The 25117-nt window shown below is 49.3% G+C and overlaps 7 protein-coding genes across 7 annotated transcripts; 2 read left to right on the forward strand and 5 right to left on the reverse strand.

Annotated features, from left to right (window-relative positions):
- Positions 1-827: 827 nt before the first annotated feature.
- ONS95_011309 (uncharacterized protein) lies at positions 828-1508 on the reverse strand (the record flags this gene model as incomplete). The annotated part of the gene is made up of 1 exon (XM_058504913.1): positions 828-1508. One exon carries the CDS (start codon positions 1506-1508, stop codon positions 828-830), a length of 681 nt encoding a protein of 226 aa, XP_058359469.1.
- Positions 1509-1606: 98 nt separating this feature from the next.
- ONS95_011310 (uncharacterized protein) lies at positions 1607-1789 on the reverse strand (the record flags this gene model as incomplete). The annotated part of the gene is made up of 1 exon (XM_058504914.1): positions 1607-1789. One exon carries the CDS (start codon positions 1787-1789, stop codon positions 1607-1609), a length of 183 nt encoding a protein of 60 aa, XP_058359470.1.
- Positions 1790-4726: 2937 nt separating this feature from the next.
- ONS95_011311 (uncharacterized protein) lies at positions 4727-5772 on the forward strand (the record flags this gene model as incomplete). Its single annotated transcript, XM_058504915.1, has 2 exons — positions 4727-4990; positions 5041-5772. 2 exons carry the CDS (start codon positions 4727-4729, stop codon positions 5770-5772), a joined length of 996 nt encoding a protein of 331 aa, XP_058359471.1.
- Positions 5773-6321: 549 nt separating this feature from the next.
- Positions 6322-8211, forward strand: ONS95_011312 (uncharacterized protein; the record flags this gene model as incomplete). The annotated part of the gene is made up of 2 exons (XM_058504916.1): positions 6322-6875; positions 6991-8211. The coding sequence occupies 2 exons, from the start codon at positions 6322-6324 to the stop codon at positions 7970-7972; spliced, it is 1536 nt and encodes a 511-aa protein (XP_058359472.1). The 3' UTR covers positions 7973-8211.
- A 276-nt stretch (positions 8212-8487) lies between these two features.
- ONS95_011313 (uncharacterized protein) lies at positions 8488-11310 on the reverse strand (the record flags this gene model as incomplete). The annotated part of the gene is made up of 1 exon (XM_058504917.1): positions 8488-11310. One exon carries the CDS (start codon positions 11308-11310, stop codon positions 8488-8490), a length of 2823 nt encoding a protein of 940 aa, XP_058359473.1.
- Positions 11311-13081: 1771 nt separating this feature from the next.
- On the reverse strand, positions 13082-15061 carry ONS95_011314 (uncharacterized protein; the record flags this gene model as incomplete). The annotated part of the gene is made up of 4 exons (XM_058504918.1): positions 13082-13800; positions 13851-14367; positions 14426-14679; positions 14734-15061. The coding sequence occupies 4 exons, from the start codon at positions 15059-15061 to the stop codon at positions 13082-13084; spliced, it is 1818 nt and encodes a 605-aa protein (XP_058359474.1).
- A 1517-nt stretch (positions 15062-16578) lies between these two features.
- Positions 16579-21308, reverse strand: ONS95_011315 (uncharacterized protein; the record flags this gene model as incomplete). Its single annotated transcript, XM_058504919.1, has 3 exons — positions 16579-18904; positions 18953-20997; positions 21075-21308. 3 exons carry the CDS (start codon positions 21306-21308, stop codon positions 16579-16581), a joined length of 4605 nt encoding a protein of 1534 aa, XP_058359475.1.
- Between the last annotated feature and the right edge of the window lie 3809 nt (positions 21309-25117).

The raw sequence follows: 25117 nt of genomic DNA on the forward strand, positions 1-25117 counted from the left end.
AGAAGCTTGTTGTTTGTTGAAGGCATTTTGAGTCGCACGGTGGTCAATTCTCCTATCTAGCTGGCTTTTTGCTGAGCGTGGTGGTAGATTATGGCATCGTTGCACAGGCTCTTCCTGAATGCTTTAAATATGGAGAAGTAAATACAAAATACAAAAACACTACAACCCATTATACATTAACCTCACTTGATGACTGCAAGAAACGGTCATGGTGTACTGCGTCGCTCTTTATTCCAGGCCCCAAGTAATCCTTGCTGTTATATGACTTAGATCCCTAGCTAGATATCTCAATGTACGCTCAGTCTGTACAACAAATCCCTTAACAATCCGCCACGAAGCTTTGTGTATGACTTCTTGACCGATCAACGATCTATCGATCTATGGAGAAATAATTGACCAGAGTATAGACGCGCTGTCGATAGTGGATTTCTCGGAATGGAAGCCGATGCCGTGAAGAGTTCCTTGAGATTCTCTGATATGGCCAGCAGTCCAATTCTGCTTTCCATGTGTAATTGAGCTAGAATATAAGTAAGAAGACCTCGAATTTGGAAAAGTAGAGAGATTGCAAACAATACCAGAGTCCAGGAATGAAAGTCTATTTGCAACTATTCTATCCGAAACGCCCGAGGTATCAAATCCAAACAACTCCCACTATCTAGAATATTCTACATCACAAGTTGACAGAAAACGATATCAATTTCATAACTCTTCTTCCAGTCACGGTTTGCAGACTAACCGCTCAGTCTGTCCTCAGTGGACTTGGCGCCTCTCTCCACTATTCCCGATGCAATGAGTACTTGTGTACATGTGCTACCACAGTGTATCGTTTAAATACCGACCCGCAGCAGCCTTTCACTAATATTTCCCGGCTTGCCGTCAACATAATCAAATCCAAGCAGCATGCGATGTTGGCTCTGGTCCTGCTTCGTACCAAAACTTTCAAGTTTGTCCAGGATAGAATCCTGTCGACGTTCGAACTGTTCGAGCTTGCCTGAAACAACCTGGGAGGCAATGGTAACGTTCACAGCAGCAGGATAGAGTGGCTGTGATGCTGTACTTGAGAACTGCAAGGCTTGATTTTGCTGAATAGCGTTGTGGTTGGGTAACCCTTGGATCAATGGTTGCTTCGTATATCCGATTGTGCTTGGGCAATGCGATCTTCCAACGGAGAGATTTGAGCTAAACAAGCGCAGGATCGACGCCATGATGATAGCCAAATCCATAACGAGGTGCGAGAGCACTTCCATTGCCATGTCGACTTTCACCTCCATTCGCGTACCATTCTTTCCTCCAGCCTCTACCTCCATCAGCCCCTCCGTTTCCACCCAAACCGCCGTATCGTTGACCTCTCTTCCCATCCCAGACTCGACTTCTGCTACATTCAGCACTCGAACCTCGATTCCAGTCCACGCTTTCTCGTCGAGGTCGCCTGCCTCTTCCCCGAACAAGGTGATACCTGTCCCGCTCCTCCCTGATACCCTCTGCCTTTCCTTCAGATCTCTCCTCATTCCGCACAAAGCTCATCTCATCCTTCCTCTCCCTGTCCCCGATAACCTTCGTCAATGTCTCAACCATTCCAAAAATATCCCCTTTCAGTACCGCAAGATCAACGTTCCACTCCGTCTTCCTTTCTCTCTCTCTCTTCTTCCTCTTTCCTGAACCGCTGCAGCTCTTCCTCATCCCTTTTCCTCTTCTCGGCCTCTGCTTTATTCGCTACCTCGTGACCAGCATTCTCACTAGCATTCGGTGGCGGATTGACCATCTTCTGCAAGTTGCTGGTAAACTCCATGTCCGATTCGATCCGTCGTTGGATTTCTGCATATTGATTCTTGCTAACGAGCTTTTGAGCTTGTGCTGTAGCTTCTGCTTCTTGCCAGGCGAGAGTGAGGTTGTTTCTCTCTTTCTCTTTGTCCGCTAGTGAAGGGTTTGCTGTTTGAGCTTAAGATGGCGAAGGTAAGCCAGGCCAAATTGGAGGTTGGTACCCTCCCCATGTAGCAATGGGATGTTGCATGTGAGAATCAGGCGGGGGAACTTGTGTCCACTGTAGCACCGGTACATTCACAGGCGGTGGAAAGTGGGTGGTGTTCATTGCGGCAACAATGGCTGAGGCTGAGAGAGTTTGAGGTTGGATGTCCTTGGTGAACTTAGTGTGTTTATTGGATGATTTGGTTCTCTTAGAGATGTAGTGAGGTGGAGCTGGGCTGTTTCGTGGTTGATTGGCCTGGTATGGGCGGTGGACGATCTTCGTGGTCACAACTTTGGGTTTCCGCGATTGCATGGGTGTAGAGCAGGACCGTCGTAGAGGGATGATGCACATCGCACCTCTTGATGAGATGTGAAATGGTAGCAATGATCAATGGAAGTGAGAGTGCAAGATGAGAAGACTGAATGAACTGCTTTCCAGGGGAGAGGTGGGAGGAGACTTGGACAGTGTGCTGCCTTTTCAATCGGGCGGAGAAGAACGAATGGCTTAACTTTTTCCAGAATCAACTAGGAGCTGGGAATATCTTCAGAGAAACTTGTCAGTCACAGACCCGTGACATTAGCCGTCACACCAAGCTCTATAGAAGTGACAATGGTAATGAATGAGAAGATAATCTGAAACGGGACACTGGGACACCTCTCTCTCAGTTCTGCTAAGCTTTTCAGAATGATGTTATCCTGCCATTTGACAATTATCTATGCATCTGCTTTGCAACACGAACGTGGAGTCTAGCATTGTCTAGAATGCACACTCCCGCCAATTTGCGCTTGCTCCGGTTCCAGAAAGCTTAGTCCATTCATGGATTGGCACTGGGTTTTTTTGTTTTCTTTGGAGTGTTTTGCCAAGCCAATTCCAAGCGAAACACCAGCCTTGCCAGGCCATTACACTCCACAACATAATCGTAAAAAAAGAGAAATTTTGTGTATTACAAGTTTCTGGAACTAGCTGGTTCCACAAGGACATTCAAGGCTAACAGGAGACCCGCGTTGAGGTCTTCTCCCGTAGCTTCTGCAAGTATTTCGTACGGACTGGGTAGGTATGTATTCTTTGCCTCCAAGATCTCTGCGTTTCTCTCGCAGGCTACCTCCCATGCAACCTGGGGGCCCCGCGACCGCTTTGCGGAATTTTCTTTTTTGGACTCTGATTGTATCTTGAGCTAGAAACAGAAGCTTCGTTGTCTCCGTGACACATATTCTTGATAACGAAGATCAGGATGTCCATGCACTGTCTCTGCCCACTCTGACAGGTAGAGTTCAAACAGGCAGTCAACTTCTAGACAACCTAGCTTTACGAGGAGCGATTTAGGCTAGTGGAAGCTTCACTGATAGCAGGCTATGCACAGTGGCTGCTATTGTGCAGCCCAGCCAGGCTCCCATCGTTGCGTATGTCACATCAAGACGGAGTCTGATGCTCCAATGGAAAGAAGCTTCAGGGAATGCCCATCGTTTTCACTCATTCGATGACATAGAAGCTGCACCATCTTCTTGTGGCACAAATCTGCGAAATCTTCCCCTGATCAGATCGAACCTTCATGGATTATTGACGGAATCGTGTCTCTGTTGCAGTGTCAGCTGCGTTCTTGACAGAGCTCTACTTCACAGCTTTGATGAGGACTCATTTGCCAGTTTCAACGAGTTTGAAACAATAGCGAGGTGACAACAGTGTCATCATCAGTTATTCCAGGTGCTGAAAAAACCGTAGTCTTACCTCATACCTCTGCTGTTGGGTCAACTTGGATAATCTTGACAATTGGAATGCAATTTAGTCTGAAGCTATATTCGAAGCATGGAAAATCAACAGGAGTCCTTACCCGCCAGGTTGTACAGGAATGGTACCGTGGTCGTGCTGGTCAAACTCTGTCTGATGAACTTCGCCTGAACATATGCTGCACTCTTCCTCATTTACAACGAGTTGTACTTCTGGTGGCTGGAAGACCTGCGCAACGGCGTTTAAAGAGGTTCTGTACGCCTCTCCCAGCAATTGAGGAATCGAATCGAAGGTTGTTCGACGGTCGTGCTTCGAGGAAGGCATCACGACACTTATGACGTCCATCTTTGAAACATTCTGTTGGTCAACAAGTAATTTGCGTTTGGCCGTGCCATCAGGACGAAAGGGAAGGCAGTTGCACTTGCAACTCAGCCATAGTAAGCCAACTTTCAGAAACACCAGGCCGTCCGGTCACAATTCCGTAAGCTAACGTGGCGAATCCGCAGAGCTGGCTGTTTGCTTCTGTCGACAACGCTGGAAAAGGTATATCGAGAGTAATGGGTTCTTTTGCGATGTACTCATCTTTCTTACTCTCATGGCTGCTCCGAAGGTCAGTGTCGTTGATGGAAGTTGGAACCCAAGACGTTCAGCCGAGGCGCTGACCTCACTGCCAATCATTCAGATAAGGATAAACCAGGGTCAACGGCCATGCCACGACATATTCATGCATTGCTGGGAGCTTTGTTGGTCGATACCCTAGGTAGTGAATTCTTTTGCTTAAAAGTAAATGACATGCGCTATGAATAATATTTGCACAGTCAGGAATCCCCCACGCAGCACCTACCTATGCGTTGGGCGGATCCTACCTAGGGATGCTCTCTCCTAATCAACCGCGGTCAGTCAACAGACAACACATACTGAAACAAAGTGCCCGATTTACATCAAGACCACGAGGAACGTCCATCGTCCTCTCCGAAGTCCGTTACATACCCGCAGTAAAACCACAGCAGCAAACACAATAGCAAACAAACCAAAATGTCCGAATCGGCCCCCAAGTCAACGTACTCCAACGACCCCGCGCTCTACCTCTACACCTCTCTGACCTCCGGGTCCTCGCACATCGTCACCGCTACCTCGCGCATGGAGACAATCTTGAAGGCAAATCGCATCCCATTCAAGGCAATCGATATCGCTACAGATGAGAAAGCACGCATGCTCTGGGGCCGGAGAGCAAGGAAGGATGAGTCTGGCCGGCAGAGGAAGATACCAGGACTCGTACAAATGGGCCTTGTCGTAGGGGTAAGATACAGCCCTCCCCAGTTTCAGATACAAATGGCTAACTAGGCTAGGATCTTGTAGAAGTTGAGGACTGGAACGAATATGGAGAACTGAAGCAACATGTTACTATCGTCCCTGTCCCTGGCGCTCCAGTCGCAAAGGTTCTGCCCAAAACCACAGCCGCGCCCGCAAAGGCTCCAGTTTCACAGGAGAACAAGAAGCCCGAATCCTCAACAACAGAGACAGCGAAAGCCTCCGAAAGTGCGAAATCACCTACCACAGAATCTGGTCCTGCCCTAGCTTTGAGAGAGATCGGCCAGCAAGCTGCACAGAAAGCAAAGGAGGGCAAGAAGAAGGTGGTCGAGACATTCAGTGGTGTTGGGCAAGCAGAAGCACCCAAAGAGCCTAAGGTCTCGGAGGAGCTAAAAGATGGAAAGAAGACCGAGAAAGCTATTCCAACTCCTGTCGCTGTACCAGACAAGTCCGAGAAGTCGATCGACACACACACTGTGGATAGTACAGCGTCGATTCAATCGCCCACATCAACAGCCTGGAAAGGAGCACTTGACAAGAGACACACACCTCGAAATTCGGTTGACAAAATCGCTTCAATACAATCACCAACATCTACAGCCTGGAAGCCAACGGACGTCAATCCCCCAATCTTAACGCACAGAGGATCTTCTGTTTCTGAAGCTTCAGCCGAGGAGATCAAGAAGATTGAGGAGGCAGAGAAGATTCCAGAGGAAGACGAGGAAGAGGAAGAGGACGAAGAAGAAGAATCGTCGTCTGAAGAGGATTGATGCATGAATGGATCTATTGGCTTCGGAGTTATAGCTGTATCCAATACCATTTTGTCCAGTTGCCGGTTCATGGTACTTTGGATTTTGAAATCCGAACTCTTCCTGGTCCCCGAGTCACAGTATTTGTAAGTCGATTCACAAGAGCGATGGCAGCTGCCCCCAGTTCTGGTTGGACCTCATCTGCAGGGACTCACTGCTTGGGCTCCAATTATTGCGCAGATCCAACGAACCAGCTCATCGCAGCCGTTTCTACCACATGTACCGCAAACCACCTTCAATTCCTCTTTTCATTAGTGTCTGCGTATTTTACTGCTCTTTGTTACTTCCTGAACCATTTTGCATATCTGGGAGTGGTTCAAGTGTCAACCGCATCCGGCCATTGCACTCCAGTGTCTTTAAGTCGTCCATGAACAATGGATCCCAAGGACTCTTATTCTTCCCCAAACCTGTGTACTTAAATATGCTAGATTCGATTTACTATTTTCTTCTCAATTCATTATCGTCGTACTGTTATCCGGCTCAAGTCCTGCTTCAAGAAATATCGCCAGAATGTCAAGTGATACTGGCTCAGAACCAGAGCCTTTAGAACCTCCCCGTACACTAAGTACCAACGACTTAACCTACGGCGTAGAGCTAGAATTCGTATTTGCATTCCACGAAGACCTAATTGCGTTTCCCAGCAACGCAGAGTATAAAATTGTCAAGAACCTGCCATATGGCACACGAGCACTCTCAAGATTCAGCAGAGTCAACCCAATATTCTCGCCTAACAAGATTTACAACAGCTGGGGAGTCGAGTCTAATGTTCTAGATCCTTTTACAAAAGAGAGGCTCAGCCCTTGGAGGAAAGAGCCGTTACAGATTGTAGCAAATATTCTGAAGCAGAATATTCCAGCATTTGCAAACGCGAGTGCGTCGAGAGATCTGAATATCTTGGATACATTGGATACGGATAATAAGAAGAAACTGAACTGGGATAATAAGAAGCAGTGGAAGATTACTAAAGATCATTCGGTATGCGGTGTGGGATCGGAGAATATAAAGAAATGGCTTCCAGAGAAAACAGTGCAGCATGCGAAATGGGATTCGCTTGGAGTTGAGTTGTAGGTATTGGGGCTTGTACTTTCTTTTTATCTACTCTCATCTTCATTTGTCTAGAGCCATGCATTTTCTTATTCAAGTCTGTCCTCTATGAAAATGCTGACATTTCTTACCTAGAGTATCACCCATACTCAACTCTAACACTGCCCACGACAAAATCCGCATCTCAGAAATCGTCAACGCCCTCACCCGCAAAGAAGCCACTCAAACCGGCGCCTTCATCACCAACCAATGCGGCCTCCACATCCACGTCCAAGGACCCTCAGCCGCCGAATTCCAACATGACCTCAACATGAACGAAGACGACGCCGAGTGGCACAAAGCCAAAGTCTGGCGATACCTCGCCCTGATCCTCCTCGTATACGAGGAAGAAATTGCTCGACTGCACCCACCATGTCGACGACCCGGTCATCCAAACACAGAGTACCAGTTCTCCAGCAACAGGCTAGGGTTCATGAAAGAGGATCTCGGGAATATTTTCCCCAATAGACTCGTTGGGCCTGCAGTCAAGACCACGATAGATGATTGTATAGGGGTGGACTGCTCCACGACAGCTATGCGCAAGAAAGCGTCTATTCCTCAAATCCGCGAGGGTCTGAGTAAGTACTCAGACATGGACGTCGTGGCGCTGCTCAACTGGCCGCAAACTCCTAGGACAGGCGGGAGAGAGAAGATAAACAGACACCTCGGCGACAAAGACCGCCAGGTCAACCTCACCTATCTAATGCGCACGCCGGACCTCCCTCAAACCGTCGAATTTAGACAAGCGAAAGGGTCGCTTAATGCTGAGGATATAAACCACTGGGTGGACTTTTGCATCGGGATTGTACGCCTCGCGTATCTGTATGCTGCTGATCCTGAGAAGTTTCGTGTTAAGAACTGGGAGGATATAAAGTTGCCTGGTGGGGGATGGGAGAGAAATCAGATAGATGTTTTTGATCTTATGAGGGATATGAAGTTGAGTGATGAAGTAATTACGTATTGGGAGGAAAGGGTGGCGAGGTGGATGGCATATACGAAGGGGGACGAGAATGATAGATTAGATGATGAGGTTCGGCCGCAAGGTTTTGTGAACCTGGAAGTGGGGGGTTTTGAGTAGCATGTCGGAGTGTGGTTGTATTGGATAGAAATTTGTTTTGTTGTTTAGGAGTCTGTCTTTGAGGATCTTGGTTCGCTTTCTGGTTCAGTTTGGAGAGATACTGGCGTGGAGTATGTACAATCGTTCTGGATACATTTATCATACCTTGGATGGCACTGCAGATAGCAAAGCCTAGTATAGATATCCAGGTCAAGAAAAGCGACTTCGAGTATGCTAGGTTACAGGTTCAAGGAGCGGAGTCAAATTTGTCCATTGTCTACTAGGTACGCAGAGGAGAGATGCACAAACGAAACCCCGAAGTGATTATCACCACACGCCATCCTATTCAACGCCAGATTACTAAATCTGCTAATCTATTGTAATCACAGCCAGACACTACCCATCCCCGTCGTCCCTTGGGTCCAAGCCTTCCCACAACCTTATCATCAAATCATCGCATCATTCCCCTCATCCAATCCGTCAACCAAATCCAACCAATTAAACAGGGTTCCGTCCCTCAAGTTCCTTTCCATTATTCACAAAGGCTTCCTAGCCCACCCACTAACAGTCCTCCATCCTCCGCCACAGGCTCTCCCCTCCTCCAAAACCTCGGCCACACTCTCTGCCTTGCCCTCAACAGCACCAGTCTGAACCGCGCATCTTTGAACCCACTTCTCCCAAGCCCAGCCACCGACAATACCACAGATGCTAGCAGCATTATCCGTGCTGCCCGATACCATCGCCTCCAGCTCGAGGTTAACCTCAACTCCCATACTATCTCTTGTAATGACCGACAAATCTTTCTGCTTCCTTGGTGCCACTCCCATGGGTAGGAAGACCCATGCTCTCTTGATTTTGACGAAACCCGCTGTGTTGAGACGAGAGATGAAGAGCTTTGTTGGCGTAGGATCATAGCCAAGAGTCTTCAGGTTGAAGCCGAACTCAACACTCTTAGCGAGGCCAAGGGGTCCGGCGTTGATGATATCGGAATCCATGACGCTGAACTCGAGGTATCCGCCTGGCTTGAGCACACGCATACATTCCTTCAAACACGCATCCCACTCGTCTTGACCGTTTGGTGCCTGCTCTCTCAAGATAGTGTAGATCTCTCGGGCGGAAATGAGATCGAACTGGCTGTCTTTGAATGGTAGCCTGACCAGACGCTCAACAGCAACATTGCGGTGGTTCTTTGGGCCCCGAATGTTGGAGTTGGAGAGTTGGCGGAGGGCTTTGGTGGTAATAGTGTACACCTTTGTGTTTGGGTACTCGGTCGCACAGTGCCATGCCCAGTCACAAGTGGCTTGCCCTCCGAGATCAAGAATACGAGCACGATCGCGAGGAGTACCATCCATCTTTGGTCCCATGGAAGACAAGCGAGCAAGTCGCTTAGCAACCGGGGCAGCGATCAAGCGACCACCGTTGAGAAGCTTGACAGCCATGACGTTCCAGTTTGCAGCAGCCATTTGGGTAGAAGCTTCGTATTCTCTATCGCGCTTGAGCTTCTCTGGATCCTCCGGGGCAATCTCATCACCACGAGCAACATTTGCTGAGAGGCGGCGCTTGGCACTCATTGGAACGACACTGAGTTGGTACTTGCCAAGAAGCTGAGCTCTGTGAGCAGCAGGGAACGAAATGCGTTGGGCTTGAAGAGCTTCGAAGCGAGGAAACCGATGGATGAAGGTGTCTCGGTATCTGGATCGAGCGACAAAGTGCTGAAATGCACGGTAGTAGGCCGACTCTTGACGAGTAAGTTTGGGAAGTGGGCAGGCGATGTCCGTAGAAGTAGACACGATCTCGGAGAAGCGAACAGTCTTGCGTGGCGGGGATTCTTCAACTTGGCTCTGGCTCTTTGTGCTTGCAGCACGCTTGAGCAGAGTAGCTTCATCACCGTGTTCCTCAGTAGGATTGATGAGCTCGGAAAGATACGAGGATTGAGCAGTCAGCCACATGCCAGTTCTGTCCAAGTTGGCGACGGAGACATCGTTCAGCTTCTCGGCGTAGCCAGCAGCATAATCGGTAAGAATCTCGTCGGCGACAATTTCCTCATCCATGGGAGAGAAAATGTTCAGACCGGTGATTGTCTCGTCGGAATCCTCATGCTTGAGTTCCGGACGGATTGTCAAACCGGAATCGAGCTGAGCCAAGTTAGGTCTTGCGGTAGGAAGGCCGTCGGACGTTGTCTCAGAGCTCTCTGAGACCTCAACAATGCGTTCGACAGGAGCCGAAGTCCATGGGGTCTTGTAAAAGTGCTCAGCAGTAGTCGAGGAAGGCGGATGGGCTGAGTCTGGAGTGCAGGCAACAAGATGCCATGTGTGGCGTGCACCCGGAGACAGAGCAGAGAAGAAGCCTCCTGGAGATGGGATCTCCAGTCGAGTAAGACTATTCATTGATCTCTGCTGTTCTGGCGAAAGAATTATGGAGTCGTTCCGATGAATACTGGTGACGAGCGGTGGGAGACTCTGCTGCATCTCTCGTGCGGGCGAGACTTCCGGAGTAATGTGAGTCAATTCAATGACTTGTTCCGTCTGGTGCTCGAAAACATAATCTCCCCCAGAAAGTGCTTGCAAAGTGGCCATAGCAGCAGGTTGTAGTTGAACGCCCCCTCCCCATTCATTTCCATCTGCTTCACTGCTGTTGCCAATGTCTGGAGTTGGTGGAGCAGACATCTGAGCCATTTGGTCGGAAGTGAAACTGCCATCTAGAGATGGTGGAGCGGAGCAAGATGGCACTTCTTGGGATTGGAGATAGGAGAAGATCGCAGGAGACATTGGGACCTTCGGGGGTGGTGTGGGTGGGACTGGTGAGGTCAAGAGTTTGAACGCTGCAACTCCTGGCCATGGGTCGCCTTGAGAGGATGGGATGACAAGAGCAGGCAGAGAACTTAGAGAACTTCTCGTGGTGCTCGAATCAGCAGATGATCTATTTGACTTGGTTGTTGTTTGCCGAGCACTGTTTCTTCGAACAAGATTCTTCCTTCTCCTTGTCTCTTCGTCTGAAGAAACATCATAGAGATCGTCGAACTCAGTGGCCTCGGTTGTGAAGCTATCCCGGGTCCATGGAGCTGAGGATGGTGACGGAGAGATGCTGCCAGCATCTGACGAGTCATCGGATTGTGGAATAGGTGCAGACATGAAATGGTTTCCTCGAGGGGTTGGAAAGTGATCACTGAGAGGCGAAAGCCATTCTGCCATCTTTGGAGAAATATCTCGTCCCCTGTGCACCTGTATGAAGGAGGAGCCTCGCGTAGACTCCACGTCATCTTCTTCAATTATAGTCTTTAGAGACCTTCGTCGCCTGCGAGCCTGCACAGGCGAAGGAGGCCTGTACGTAGTAGCCGGAAGTAGATCTAAAGTACCCATTTTTGTCGAGGCAGTGAGCGCCGGGTGAATGCTGTTGCGTCCTGCTCGATAAGAAAGTATTTTCGGATAATTGGGACGACCAGCGTCGCTAAATTAAATGGTGGTATGGAGTTTGGTAAGAGGTAAGAAACAATTATAAACGATAGACTGCTTCGATCAACGAAGACTTGAGAAAACAGCAAACAACAGCGACGGCGACGGCGACGGCGACGGCGATAACACTGCGGGACAGAAACGAAATGACAAAGAGGTAGTAACCCACTCAAGTTTCCCGGGTGGCATAGATGTTTATACAGCAACCAGCTCGAGATGCCGGCGCGAGGGTATGACTGGCTAGCGCTAAGAGTCCGACAGAGGCTTGGAATTGGCTATCGGGTCCCGGATTGGGCCTGCAGCATTGAGTGGGAGTGGGAGTGGGAGTGGGAGCAGGACGCAGAGCAGCTAGACGCGCTCACTGGGCCGAGTCTATCGTCGTCAGTCAGTAGTCTCCTGTCCTCCATGTCCTTCCTCATCTCATGCTGCGGTGTGCTGTGAAGTCCTGGCTGGCCCCTCCAAGAGACATGCGTGGAGGCCCAGCAGAGAGAGGTTCATCATGCTATTGCCAATGCAGCGTTGACATGCGTGAGACGGCAGCCAATCAAGGCCTGCACTGGGCTCTTATGCGAACCATGGCCGACAAACAATCTCTGTAGCCAAAATTAGCATCGAGGATCGAGGGTTGTTGGCATGGCGCGCGCGAGATGGAGTGGCACGCTGGCAGCAGAGTGGGAGGTGGGTGTGGGTGTGATTGGCGCTGACTTGCAGATGCACCCTGCGAATGACAACCTGCAGCGGCAACCCTCATGAACATCGGCGCGTAGAACGAACTTCGAGAACAACTGCAGCCACTCACATGCAGGAACAAGGGAGGGGAGGCTCAATTGTTCGCTTCCATTCCGACGCCAACCCACTTTGTACTGTGAAATGAAATGGCTGTACGGAGGTATTACTGTACAGTACGGACGGTGTGATGCATCTTGGTGACCCCGGGACAGACCTTCGTCCGGAAATAGATCTGATCCCACCAGGAGAATATTGAAAGTCAAAATAGGGGACTGTGCCGTGGAGAGGCTGGTATGAATGGTGATAGTACGGGGCAATAGTTTGACGTTGGTGGATATTTGTTTTATATTGAAGGTTGGGCGCCGTGTTAGAACTTAGAAGTTGAAAGGGCATTGAAGGTTCCATTAGCGTAGGTAAACGTGACCTTCTTGGGACTTAAGCTTTCGGACTAAGGTACTTACCTACCCTTAGGGATCGAAACAGCAGTTTCCATCACGGTAGAAGGACGCAGAAATTGGATATCACAATGACAGCAGATACCTACCTAGGTAAGTTCCTCAATTGGCAGCTTATTTCTATGTGAGTGTCACGTGCTAAAGCATAATAAGGTACCCTGCAATGCCCTCGGCCGGAAGGAGGGAAGCGAGGGAAGGCTGCTTCAGAAATCTTGTACTGAATCCTCCGGCCTTGTAGGCAGCATTTTCTGCTGACTAGTCAATTAGAACCAGGAGCCGGAGTATGCGTTGTCCAAGTGCTATGTTTCTGCTGGACAATTACCACCCTTCCATTAAGCGAGAGCGGGCACTGTTTATCCAAGCAAACCCACCAACCGAGGAAACGAGTCAAATCAATTTCGCGTCAGTGCGTAGATGCTTCTGAGAAAGTATGCAACTTTCAAACACTAATCACGACAACAATAATTATCATCACATCCAATCAAGGCAGCGCTCTAAACCTGAATACCCAGCTCCTTCCCAATAATATCCGCCGCCTTCTCCCCAACCGTTAACGCGGTATTATTCGTATTCGCACCCACGTTCTCGGGCACCATACTCAAATCCGCAACCTTCAGCCCCTTTGTCCCATAAACATTCAAGCTTCCATCCACCACACCCCCCTTACTCCTCTCCTTCATTGCACAAGTGCCAAGCGAATGCCACGTCGTGTTCAAATTACCTCTAATCCAGTCCTCAATCGCCTTGTCATCTTCAGTGCTGTACTCAATATCCTGGATATTGCCACCCAAGCTACCGCTTTGCAGAGCGGCTTTAGACCCCTCTGGGAATTTCGGGTGTCCGAGTTCGAGCTCGCCTTGGTAGTAGGGAAGACGGCGAGCGATCTCCCGGGACATCTTGTAGGCCCAAATCTGTTTCGCGAGATCGGATGGCGCATTCAGGAAGCCAGTGTCGAAGTCGTAGCCGTTGATGACGTCCTCCTTTGAGTTGATGTGGATGGAGCCGCGGGAGAAGGGGTACGCGGTGTAAGTGCCCATTGTGATATACTGACCCGGTTCGACGAGAGATGGATCTGCGAGGAATGCGTTCACCACACCACAGAGCATGAGAGGGCGTGTGGGGTAGTTGGCGAAGAATCTGTCCCAGTCTTTCTTGAACTCTGGGCCCATTTGGGCGATTTCTTTCTCACTTGGGCGAAGCTTGGCGCACATATCTGATTTTTGTTAGAGCTAATTCGGTAGCATCAAGACAGTCGCGACTCACCGATTCCATTCCAGCCAAGCATAGGATCTTTCTCCCCAAGAGCCTTGACGAAGTCCTTGCGCCCACTGAGTATACCGTCAAGAGTCTCAGCCTCATCAAGATTGGACTTGTAAGGATACAGTAAGAGGTGATGATCTTGATAGCTCTCACCGACGCCTGGAACGTCAGCGACCACTGGGATATCGAGCTTCTTTAGAATTTCAGGATTGCCAACACCAGAGCGTTCAAGGACTTGAGGCGTGCCGAGTGCACCAGCAGTGACGACTACGAGCTTCCTAGCCTTGATAGTCTTATGAACGGGCTTAGAAAGAGCCAGCTCGGGCTGGTGCTCGGCATTGGGCTTATACTCAATGCCTATGGCGCGGGGTGGAGAAGATTCGTCGAACAGAACTCGGACGACCTTGGACTCAAGAAGGACGTGGAGGTTTGGGTGTTGTCCGTCTTGGAGGAGGGGGTGGATATAGCGATGAGCAGCATCTTGTCTCTTGCCATCCGGGCCAACGTATCGGTGCCATTTCTGCCAAGCACAGATAAGTATACCAAGCGACATACGAGATGTGTGGGAGAATAGATACCGAGAAACCTCCGTTGGCCTCGAGGTCTTGCAAATCCTCAATCACGTTGTACCCCATCTTCTTAACAGTATCACAGAATTGTTTCTCACTCTTTCCCCTGTATCCACCATCTGAGATGTGAATCGGGCCGTCGTGTCCGTGCTTGCTCTGGTCGATATTGTCGCCCTTGGGATGATAAGTCTCGAGCTTGTTGCTGAAGTGGTGCATCTCCTTTGAGCTCCAGCCTTCAGTTTCCCAACTATCAAAATCAATGCCTATACAAGTTGAATGTCAGTGTTATACTTCTGAAAGCGAGGGCTGTAACTAACCTTGAGCACGGGTATACATCATAAAGTTGATCGACGATCCGCCTCCGAGCATGCCACCCATTGGCACGATTGCCTCGCGTCCATTGAGATGTTTTGACGGCTTGGCCTTGTAGAATAGTGCAGTCTTGCTGTCTGGAGCGAGGTGGCTCAAGTAGACAGCTGGGTTCGTTACTGTGGGGTCATTGAAGTTGTTGCGGCCTCCCTCGACCAAGAGAATCTTCAGATCTGGATTTGCTTTTGCAAGTCTGCCAGCGGCAACACATGCTGCTGTTCCACCTCCAGCAAATATGATGTCGACCTCGCCAACTGAATCGTTGTAAGTGGACATTGTGAAGTTTCAAGATATGTGAAATAAGACTGAAGCAGAACAGAGGATAGTAACTTAAGCATCACAAGATTTAAATCTAAGGTGATGGGAAAGAATGGGTTTCCTACTTATATCAACGACTTACACCCCTCAACATCCCAAATAGGACAAGTCCATGTTACCCCTCCTTCCCTGCACCCGGATGATGCTTTCCTGGGTCTTGATGGGAGCTTTGGTATGCGTTGGTGCCCTTGCAAAATGGATCGCCGCACACTTCTGCATGCCCAGCCAGTAATACCCAGGGGCAAGCAAAGCTCCAGCCTCAGTACGAGTAGCTCACTCGGTACGCTTTCTGTGGGGTACCCAAGTACTCGCTTTCATTGTTGCCTGCAGTACGGCAACCTTGACGTCTTGGTCGACTCCTCATAGCGAGGAGGCTATCCGGTTCCACTCCCCGAAAACTATGGACATCAAGCAAAGCATGAGCATGACTACCAAATCAGCGGAGTAAGTGAGGCATATGGAATCATTCTTTTTGTTCACTGTCCCCTTCTGTAGATGCAACTGATACGAAGCTGATTAGTGGGAGAATGGGAAGGGATGAGGTGGCGACGGGAATACCTAGGTAAGTACTCTTGTACTGTAGATTCGTGAAGAGCAATTGCAACGCACCTGAACGTCTTCCGGCATTAACAGATGCGGGGACACCGTGGGGTAAAATGCACTAAGTGTGGATCTTGGAAGCCGAGGCTAGACGGGAGTCAAGATAGCCAGGGCATGGAAGGATTCCAGGTTGTGAAGGCGGAAATGGCCCGCGCAACCCGCAAACCGGACCCAATATCTGGAACAATGGCCCAATCTTTGCTTCGGCAGGGAGGAGGAAGGAGAAATGGCGAGTCATGTTCAAACGCCCAGTAGAGATTAGTGTGACTGGCTAGGGGGAGAACTTGAACTTCTGTGCACCAGACTTGTGTGCCTGTAGGAGAGGTATCCAGTGAGAGACTCAACCTATTTGAGAACTGGACATCAGATCGTTCGAAACACCCAGTGAATTGCTAGAGTACTGTACAAAGGGTCCCAAGAAATCAAGCCACCGCCAGCCACTTAACAAGCCTTCTCCGTCCCAAGCCCACGATCTAAATGCGAGTGCTGCCGTGTCTAAGCAACAAGCGGAAGGGAAGAATCGAGACAAAGCGCTGGCCCGCTTCGTTGTAGATCATATCAACGATAGCAATGACCAGGTATAGCTAGCAACAGCCAACCTAACGCCGCATGAAAGGAGAACCGGAACAAAAACAACCATTGAACAAAACATGGCCTATCCGCCTATTTCACGGAGACCCCAAACGCCTTGAACCTTATGTACTAGTCGCGGGGCGGCAACAGAGAACCGAAAAACTCCCCATCATGTGTATCTACCGAGCCCAAAACACCGAAAACACACCCCAAAACCCAAATCACCCGTTCTTATCATTCAGATCGTTCCATCCAGTCGTAATCTTGGTCTCCCTCTCACTTATACTGGAAGTCGAGAACACCTAAGCCGCAGGCGCTCTTTTCAAAGTCATCATCATTCTCTCAACCAGGGTCGTAGAATCCGCCGGTACATCCGGAAAGGCCCGAAGCTGCAAATTTTGATCCGTCGGCATTAAACCCGCTTCGGAACCCTGTGAATGGATGGTCGGAGGCTGGAAATATTGCTGATGTGGATACAAAATCTTGCCCTCTTGAGGTGGTACTCTTGGAAAGTTTTGATGCTGCTGATGAGAAGGCAACACTTGGGGGCCTGGCCCAGTAGTCGCATAGTGGGGCTGATGCGGCTGCTGAGAGACGGGCGGCTGATTCAACGAAGGCGCAATCGTTGAGGCAGTTGAATATTGCTGAGGAAGAGGAGTTTGACCTGGTGATTCGGTAGCCAAAGAAGGAGTCTGTATCTGTCGTTGCGAAGTAACAGCATGATCTGGTGATTTTACAGCGACTGAATGGGGTTGAAACTGTTGCTGTGTGACAGCAGCGTGGTCTGGTGACTTGCCAGCAGCCGAGTTGGGCTGCAACTGTTGCTGAGGAGAGGCGAGTTGCTCTGGAGACTTCTTGTCAACCGGGCGAGGGGTTTGGTGTTGTTGCTGCGCGACAAATGGCTGGTCCGGCGACTTTCTAACAACGTCCGCGGGCGGGCGTTGTTGCTGTGAGACGGGCTGCTGGGCCGAAGTGCTCCTCATCACTGGTGATGAATGTGAGTGGTAATGTGGGTGAGAAATTGCTGGCCGAGCGCTTGGCAGCGCAACACCTGGGTGATGGCTATTGATAAAAGGCGAGGCTTGTGAGGCCGCAACGTTCTGCTGAAGAGGTTGCGTGTTGTGGTACGGATTGTGAGATTGTTGCTGGGAGTAATATCGAGCCTGCTGGGGCGTGGAAAATGGCTGGTATGGGGCTTGCAATTGAGTCGCAGTCCTATCGTACATTGCCGGAGGCTGAAGAACAGAGCCCTGATAGTGAGATGATTGAGAATTTTGTGTTGTGGGTGGGTACTCGTGACGAACCATCGAATTGTACTCTTGTCGAATCGCTGGGTGCAGTTGAGAACTGTCCTTTTTCGGTGGAGCTGTGGCCCAGTTTTGATTGTGTACGGGCGCGGGTGCAGGTGTGCCGGAACTACGATGGGAGTTGTATGCGGTTGGTGACTCGGTGGAGTACGACGACACCGGTGATTGCGAATTTGACTGTGTTTTCAAACTACTGCCAAGCGTCGATATGCTTGACAGGGGTGTACTTACACGCCCAGTGTTCTGTCGGAACATTGTCTGCTGCAAATGGGCCTGTAGACTGCCCTGGTAACCATTCATGAATCCGCCACCTGGTCTGTACGGACTTTTATATTCCAGTGGCGACCTATTATGCTCTTTCTGCAGGTACGAGTACTTCGCGAATGGATTTGGTCTTGAACTGGAGCTTGGAGGCCTGCTCCCAAATGGATTCATTGGCCTAGGTGCTGGGGGTTGTGGAGGACGGTAAGATGGATACGATGCAGGCATGGAAGCTCCAACACGCGGAGGAGCCATTGCATTTGCGGGTCGTGGTACAGCTGCTGGAGGTCGAGATGTTGCTAGTGAAGGCGCAGGTCGTGCAGTTGCCATGTGAGGTGAAAGTCGTATGTCCGAGCTCATACTTGCAGCAGGCGGATTACTGACAGTAAACTGGCCTGAGGCTCGCGGAGGGTCAGCCTGTCGATATCGAGGATCAGTGCCAAAGGCGTATGGAGCTGGGACTGATCGTTGAAGGAATTTTTGCTGATCAACGTAAGCCTTTGGATCAATGCTATACATCTCACCGCTGCTGCGAGGCTTGTATACATATGGCTTCTCTGACCTGACAGAGTTTGCAACAGGCTGGGGGGGTCTAATCGGCGCTGTCTTGGAGATGCTCGACGCATTGGGGTTCAGATTCGAAGGATAAGTGGCACTATATGATTGCCGTGCTGCAACCGGAGCTGGCTTTGGGATGGTGTCGAGGAAGTGACCCTTGGGGTTATGTCGAGGATTTGCAGGATCTTCTGTAAATTGTGCCTTGGCTTCGGTTGAATTCTTTCCAAGATAGAACCATATTTGGTTTTCTTTGCTGAAGTCGACCTTGACTTGAGCAGGGTTGCGTTGAATCTTCTCGGACTTGAACTCAGCCCATGTAGAGCCTTCGACAAATGGATCATCTGCTCTTGGTAAATCATCAGCTTGACGCTTAGATGTGTTAAGCGATTCTTTGTCCTTGAACGATTTAGGCATGGGGATAGCCTTGGCTGATGGCTTCTGAAGACGTCGGTCTGCTGGATCTGGGACAAGAAGCCACTTGTATTCGACTTCTACTCGGTCACTGCAACATGTTAGCTTGAAATTAAGGTGTGTACTTATCATCACCTACCCTCTCGGAAGAATATCAACGAGTATCATTTCCTCGCTGATTCTATTTTCGACGACTGCCCCGGCAAATATATCGCCCTTGAAATATTGCATCTGGCACACATCCCCAGGCTTTAAGTCCAAACCAGCCTTCAGAAGACGCTTGTCCTCGCCGAGGGTGTCACCATCCATCTTCTTGTCTCGCTTGGAGCGGTGAAAGCGGCAGCTGAAGTCGATGCCCCAGTCTTTGTACTCGGTCCCGTCTTCACCAAAAACAGGGATTTCGCCTTGCTCAACAAGGACACCAGCAGCTGCAGCGCAGGTCGCATGGTATGCTCGTGTGCACTTCTTCTGTGAACATTGGAAGCATGCTCCTTTCTTTGATCGACAGTAATTGCATTTGAGGTCGAGACGGGCCTTATCAATGTACTGGACATCAACGATAGTATCTTTCTCCCCAGACATAATCGATGTTTCAGGGATGTACAGAGCACACATGCGGTGTGCTTTCTGACCATCTTCGGTGAAAAGTAAGGGCTCCGAAGGTATGTCGTTGGGACAGAGGATACATGGCTCTCGAGTCGGCGCCTTGATGCGGACACGGATCCGCTTGACGGTAGAGTTGGGGTTGCCGGCCTTATCGGTGGTAGGTCTCTTGCGCTTCTTATTAGGAATTTTGAGTTTGGTACTGCCATTGCTTTCTGGTGGCGTTGGAAGATTCGCAGCTTTCGCGTCCTCCTCTTCGTCTTCTTCCTCTTCTTCGTCATCTGTTTCCTCATACTCGGTTTCTTCGCCTCTTAGCTTCCGGTCAATCTCGTGTACATCGATCCAGACGCTGTCTTGAGCTTCGCTACACTCGCACTTCTTGGCAACACGTCCGTACTCGAGCCACGACTCCAATCCAAAGTTGACGGCCTCGGCACAGTTATAGCCCAAGTTATAACCTGAGTGGTAGCCGTATGGGAATGTGATGACAAATTCGCCAGGATGGTGAACAATTTTGTTCACTTTGATATTGTAACTTGACATCAACTGGGATGGTGAGATCAGGAAAGTTTTGTGTCTCAGAAATTGATCACAGGCTTTGGCATCTGTTGGCCAGATACTCTTCATGGCCGCCTCGAATCGGCGTGCGTCTCCTTGGGAGATACTGTACCACTGTTTCGGTGCCCCAAAGTGAAGATAATTGATACTGTAAAGGTCGACGTCTTCAAGATGCCAAGCAAATGTAGCCTTCCACATACCCAGGTACAGGTACGCAGTGTTGACACCTGGAATCTTCGAGCCTAGAACGTCGAGGATATTGTCCAACTTGCCCAAGTTCCAAGTCGTCGTTCGCTCATCGAAAAGTGTACCAGGCATGTCTGCACCATAGAGAGGTGGTGCATACGTGAGAGTTTTCCAGTAATTTCTCTCAAGCTCGTCACAGCGTTCCTGACTGTAGTCCTCGCCTTCTAGCTCATACTTGAAGTCTTTGAAAGCAGCTTCATCCACGACCCCTGTCTCACGTTTGTTGTTCTTGCGTCTTGAAGAGACGGAGATTGCCTTGGGCTGTCTTCCTCCCATTCGCCTCATTGGCGTATCGTACTCTTCTTGCTCAAGCTTGACAGAGTCATTGTCGTCCTCTGCTTTCATGATTGGAGATACCGGGGTTGGAAGACGATCCGGGGTACTGGTGCCATCATTATCGACGTTTCCAGATCTCGACTTGTTCTTTGGTGGCCTTCCTGCGCCCTTCTTCTTCGCTCCGCCAGTTGAAGCTTTGGGCTTTGGTGAAGGCTTTGGAGGCTTGTCTTGGTTGACCCGTCTCTCGCCTCTCTTTGCAGGAGGTTGGTGCTCACTCTGCTCGCATAATTGGCGCCATTGTGGCAAGTTGTAGGAGCGTTGATGCACAATATTCGCCTGTCGATATGTTCCTCCTGTGCCCATAATGTCTTGCTTGATTGGCTCCTTAACCCTAACTGTCTTGATAGCCTCATCGAGTCGAGGTTGCGCGGCAACCCATTCCGGCGGCGGGATCACTTTTACAATTCCACTTCGCATGCCATACTTATTTATAGCAGCCATCTTTATCCATATTAGTCGGTGGATTCCAATGACTGAACGTTGAGGAGAAGGACTGGCAAGCGCGAGGATATACTAACGTATCGTGTGAAGTCTGCGAACTCGTCCATGGTAGGTTTGAAGACTGGCACTCCTCCAGACGAAATATGATCAGGTTCAACCTCCAATATCTCGGTCATGTCAACGTCCGGTTCCAGGTCGGATAGCTCAGAGTCGCTGCCACCATCTTTAAGGGCAGAGTTTGAATCGGGAGGCGAGTTCAGGCCGACCGGTGCAGCTTGTGGCGCCGGAGCAGCCATCGTTTCGGCTGACATGTTTTAATTCTTCATACGATCGAGTTCTGCGACGATTTGGCGGACGGGCAATCTGCCTTGAGTTGAGTTTGGTCGTAGGGGGGGTTGACGTAGGAAGGGGCAAACTGTCGGGGTGACGATCGTTCTACGCGAGAGAACACTCGCAGAGGTTTTTGAGTCGTAACCAATTCCTATCGCAACTGTACTGATGTCAGGCGCATTGGGATAATTATCGGATTGAGTCGTCGTCGATGGGTTGTTGGACTTGAAAAGGAATCGAACGAGGAATCGGACGACGACCTGAGGTGCGGTGCGGTTCATGCTGGAGCTAAATTGATCATCGTGGGACGCTAACCTTATCTGCGCATGCGGTCGCGTATCTTTTGGATCTTTTGGATCTTTTGGATCTCTTGCACTACTCCTCCTCCTCCTCCCTCATCTCGAGCGATCTTCCTATGCGGAGTTCTGGCAATCTGACATTTAGTTCAGACGTCCATTATCATCCTCTCCTAAGACCATTTCTTGCGCGATGTTCTGCTATTGCATTGCTGGCTGCACGATTTCAGCTTTTTCCACATTGCCACATGCACGTCTAGAACAACATCCCGAGGCAAAAGTTCTCCATACTGCCCGACAAGGTCTCTGGACAGCTTCAAAGCCGCCCTTCAAAGCCGCCCTCCCAGGCGGCTCAAACGAATCTCGTGAATCAATTTATAGCAATCCATATAATTGTACAGCGGGGTTTTGAGTAAGTCTGTGGTTTCTGTGTACCCAAATGTCCGAAAGAATAAAGTGCTTCTTTCTCAATCATGACCCCTTCCTGGTAAACCATTACCGACAAGTATATCCTAGATCGGATCTCGTTGTTGATTGTTTTTATCAGATCCGATTGCGTTTGGACCAGGTGGAGCAATGAGGCTCATTCCTCCTGCAGGGGCTAGGTTGGGCCATGCGGGTGTTGAGACTTGACCCGACACGCGTCGAAGCTACACTGCTACCAAGCAACTTATTTCTTTTGTCGCCGCAGCTCATTGCTCCGACCAACCCTTCGCAAAGTATCTCTATCATCGCTCCGTTCACTGGCGCTTGTGAGGACATCTTACTCGTTTGACTGGGCTTCTGTCACGATGGCTCCATGAGCTTGTTCATCTAGGTGAGCCCAAGTAGAAATCCGCTTTTCAAGCATGATGAAGAAAGCATCGTGGGCACTTGCATGCCAATTGAAGGAATTATGTCTGGTAGACCATCCAGTGACTCTGCAGCCTTCAATCTGACCAGTTCACCTGGTTCCTCGGAAGTGTCTCAAGAGCTTTACAGTTTTTCCTTATCCGTGGTTACCGTCAAGATCATCAGGGCAATCGTGTCAGACGTCAGGATAAGCTTCATCAGCTTTCCCCTGATTGCCCAAATGAATTTTCTGCAATGCATCTGCCCGCTCTCCCGCGCGGGTCCTTGTGGTCCACCTATCAGGGGCAATAGCAGACGCCAAAGAAAACAAGGCTTGTGATGCAACATTGCTTAGTGATGATCCCTCAAGAATGTAGTGGCGGTATCTGTTATGTCCCCTCGGCTTACTGCCAGAATAGGCTTGTCCAAGAACTTGGATGTCAAGCAGCTGTTCCCCTCCCTCTCTCTTCGTTATCCTCTGTTTCTGATCTTGTGGCAGAGCTTCGCTGACAGAATTTTCGTCTTGTAGATTCTGCGAGACGAAGCTGGTAGGTGTGCACTTTTAACCTCAATTGTTTACCCTGAGAATTCATCCAAGCAGATGGTTAGATCTTGTCTCATATGCAATTGCGCAGCCATTTATCATCGTATCTGAGAAAAGAAGCGAATGGAATTTGGATTATTGAGTACTGCTAGCTTCTTCCTGTGCATCTCGATCACGGCTGCCACTGCCTTGAAGTGCCCTAGATGCAAATGAGCGAATACTTATCGATGCTTATGCGCTTATGAGCTTGTGGAGGCAAGAACATCCCTGCTGATTTTCATTCTGAATCTTTTCATATTCTGTCCCTTTTGTCCTTATCCAAACTTGGTATCTGAAGAGTTGACCAGATAACGAAGTAAGACTCGGCACCCAGACCGATAAGGGCTGCCCAAAGATAGCAGAGCCCACCTGTCAAACGTCTGAATAAACAACTTGTAAATAAACATTATCGCCGTTGGTATTGTGAAACAGGCAATGAGGAGTCATATCAGTGTGATTTACTTGTTCGGTATTTACCTTTTTGCTTTTAGTCACATGCTTTGCTACGCCAGGTAGCTCAATTCCAAGTGGCACCTATTTGACGAGCCAGACAGACAATTTCTGATGAAATCACTATTATGATGCTTGTTCATTTCACACCGTACAATCTTTTAAACTAAGTTGCTTGCTGACAGTATTATTCTCTGTTCAGATAGACATTCTCACAGGGACTCCATTACTGAGCCTTCGCTTACATAAACTTCAGCGAAACTTGTTGGCGAAAGAAAGTCGTATCATCGATTAAATACTTGCAAGTCACAAGACTTACTATTTGAAGATCGCAATCGTTCCAACAGGGTGGCAAGCTCTCCAATTGCTTTTGTGCACTAAGCTGTTGACAAGACGTTGTTGGGACCAGTTCTGAACAGCCGATGCTTCCATTGGGGCAAATTTGCTATGGCGGATAGGGTCAAGCACCTTTCAATCAAAATTCAAGTGACAATGATTCGGGGACAGCTGTCACGGCACAGCCGAACTCAAGAGAATGTGAACTTGACCTAGACGAATTCAAACAGGCGAATTGCAAGCTATGTAGCGGTGAACATGTATCCAGGCACCGATCGGCGGCAATTATGAGCCGTTTTGAGATACAACTATTTGCTCATATTTTCAAGCACAAGTTGGTGCAACAATTCGCTCGATGTTTCCTCATTTCGACGGCTATATTGATCTTTGCCAGTTGGTCCATGGGTGGGCCTCCATTTACCCAGGAGATCTCGCCTTCAAACTTCACCCTGAAATTTTCTTTTCCGTTTTCGCCGGGGCAAATTATTCTCATGCTTACTCTGTGAGGTTTATCCAGATTAAGCTGCATGACCACAATTTTTCTGCAATTTAGAGATCTCCTACGATCTTCCGCTGCTCTGGTGGCCTGTTCTCCTGAGACTCGATGATTGCCACTACCTTAAATTGAGGCGATTAAGAATGTGTCAGGTATTGCTACCTATGTCTTTGTGGGAGAATATTTTGCATGTATGTTTTGCTATTCTAAGTTTTGTCGCGAATATTTTCCGTGAGGTCGAATGTTTTCCAAGACTGTTTGGCAACTGCACAGTTTCCTAAGAGTAACAGCCATATCATTCCCAACCTCAGCTCGTTGCTACTCCGATTATCGACAGGTACGAGATTCCGGGGTCCATGCATGTAAGAGAACCAACTGATGTCAAATTAAAGTTAATCACGAGGCTGGCGTATGATTCCCCTGCATTGTTTCTAGCCCGGCTAAGCTAACCAAGTACTGCTCCGTATCGTACTTTGCCAATTCTCCGATGCCAGGGACTTCGGTTCCTTGCGAGACTTCCGTCCAGTGGCGAAGTCCAGATCGTTTCATGGCTTGCGCCAAAATCTTGGATGCCAGCAAGTCTCTGCCGACCATTCAGCCTTCTAAGGATTTCAGCCAGTGTGTATCGTGAGGACGATCACTTCACATTTGAATGTCTGGCCTTTCTTTGCTTGGAAAAGAACCAGATCATGCCAGAGTCATCGGTCTCGCCGATTTTATGTGCATTTTCAACATTCCATCCCACCTCTTTCTTGATGATGGGCAGTACGGTTGTTGAACCACAATGAGATGTGGCAA

Source organism: Cadophora gregata (genome assembly GCF_030347475.1).
Source record: "Cadophora gregata isolate MNR1 chromosome Unknown scaffold_5, whole genome shotgun sequence".
In the NCBI taxonomy this organism is placed as follows: Eukaryota; Fungi; Ascomycota; class Leotiomycetes; order Helotiales; family Ploettnerulaceae; genus Cadophora; species Cadophora gregata.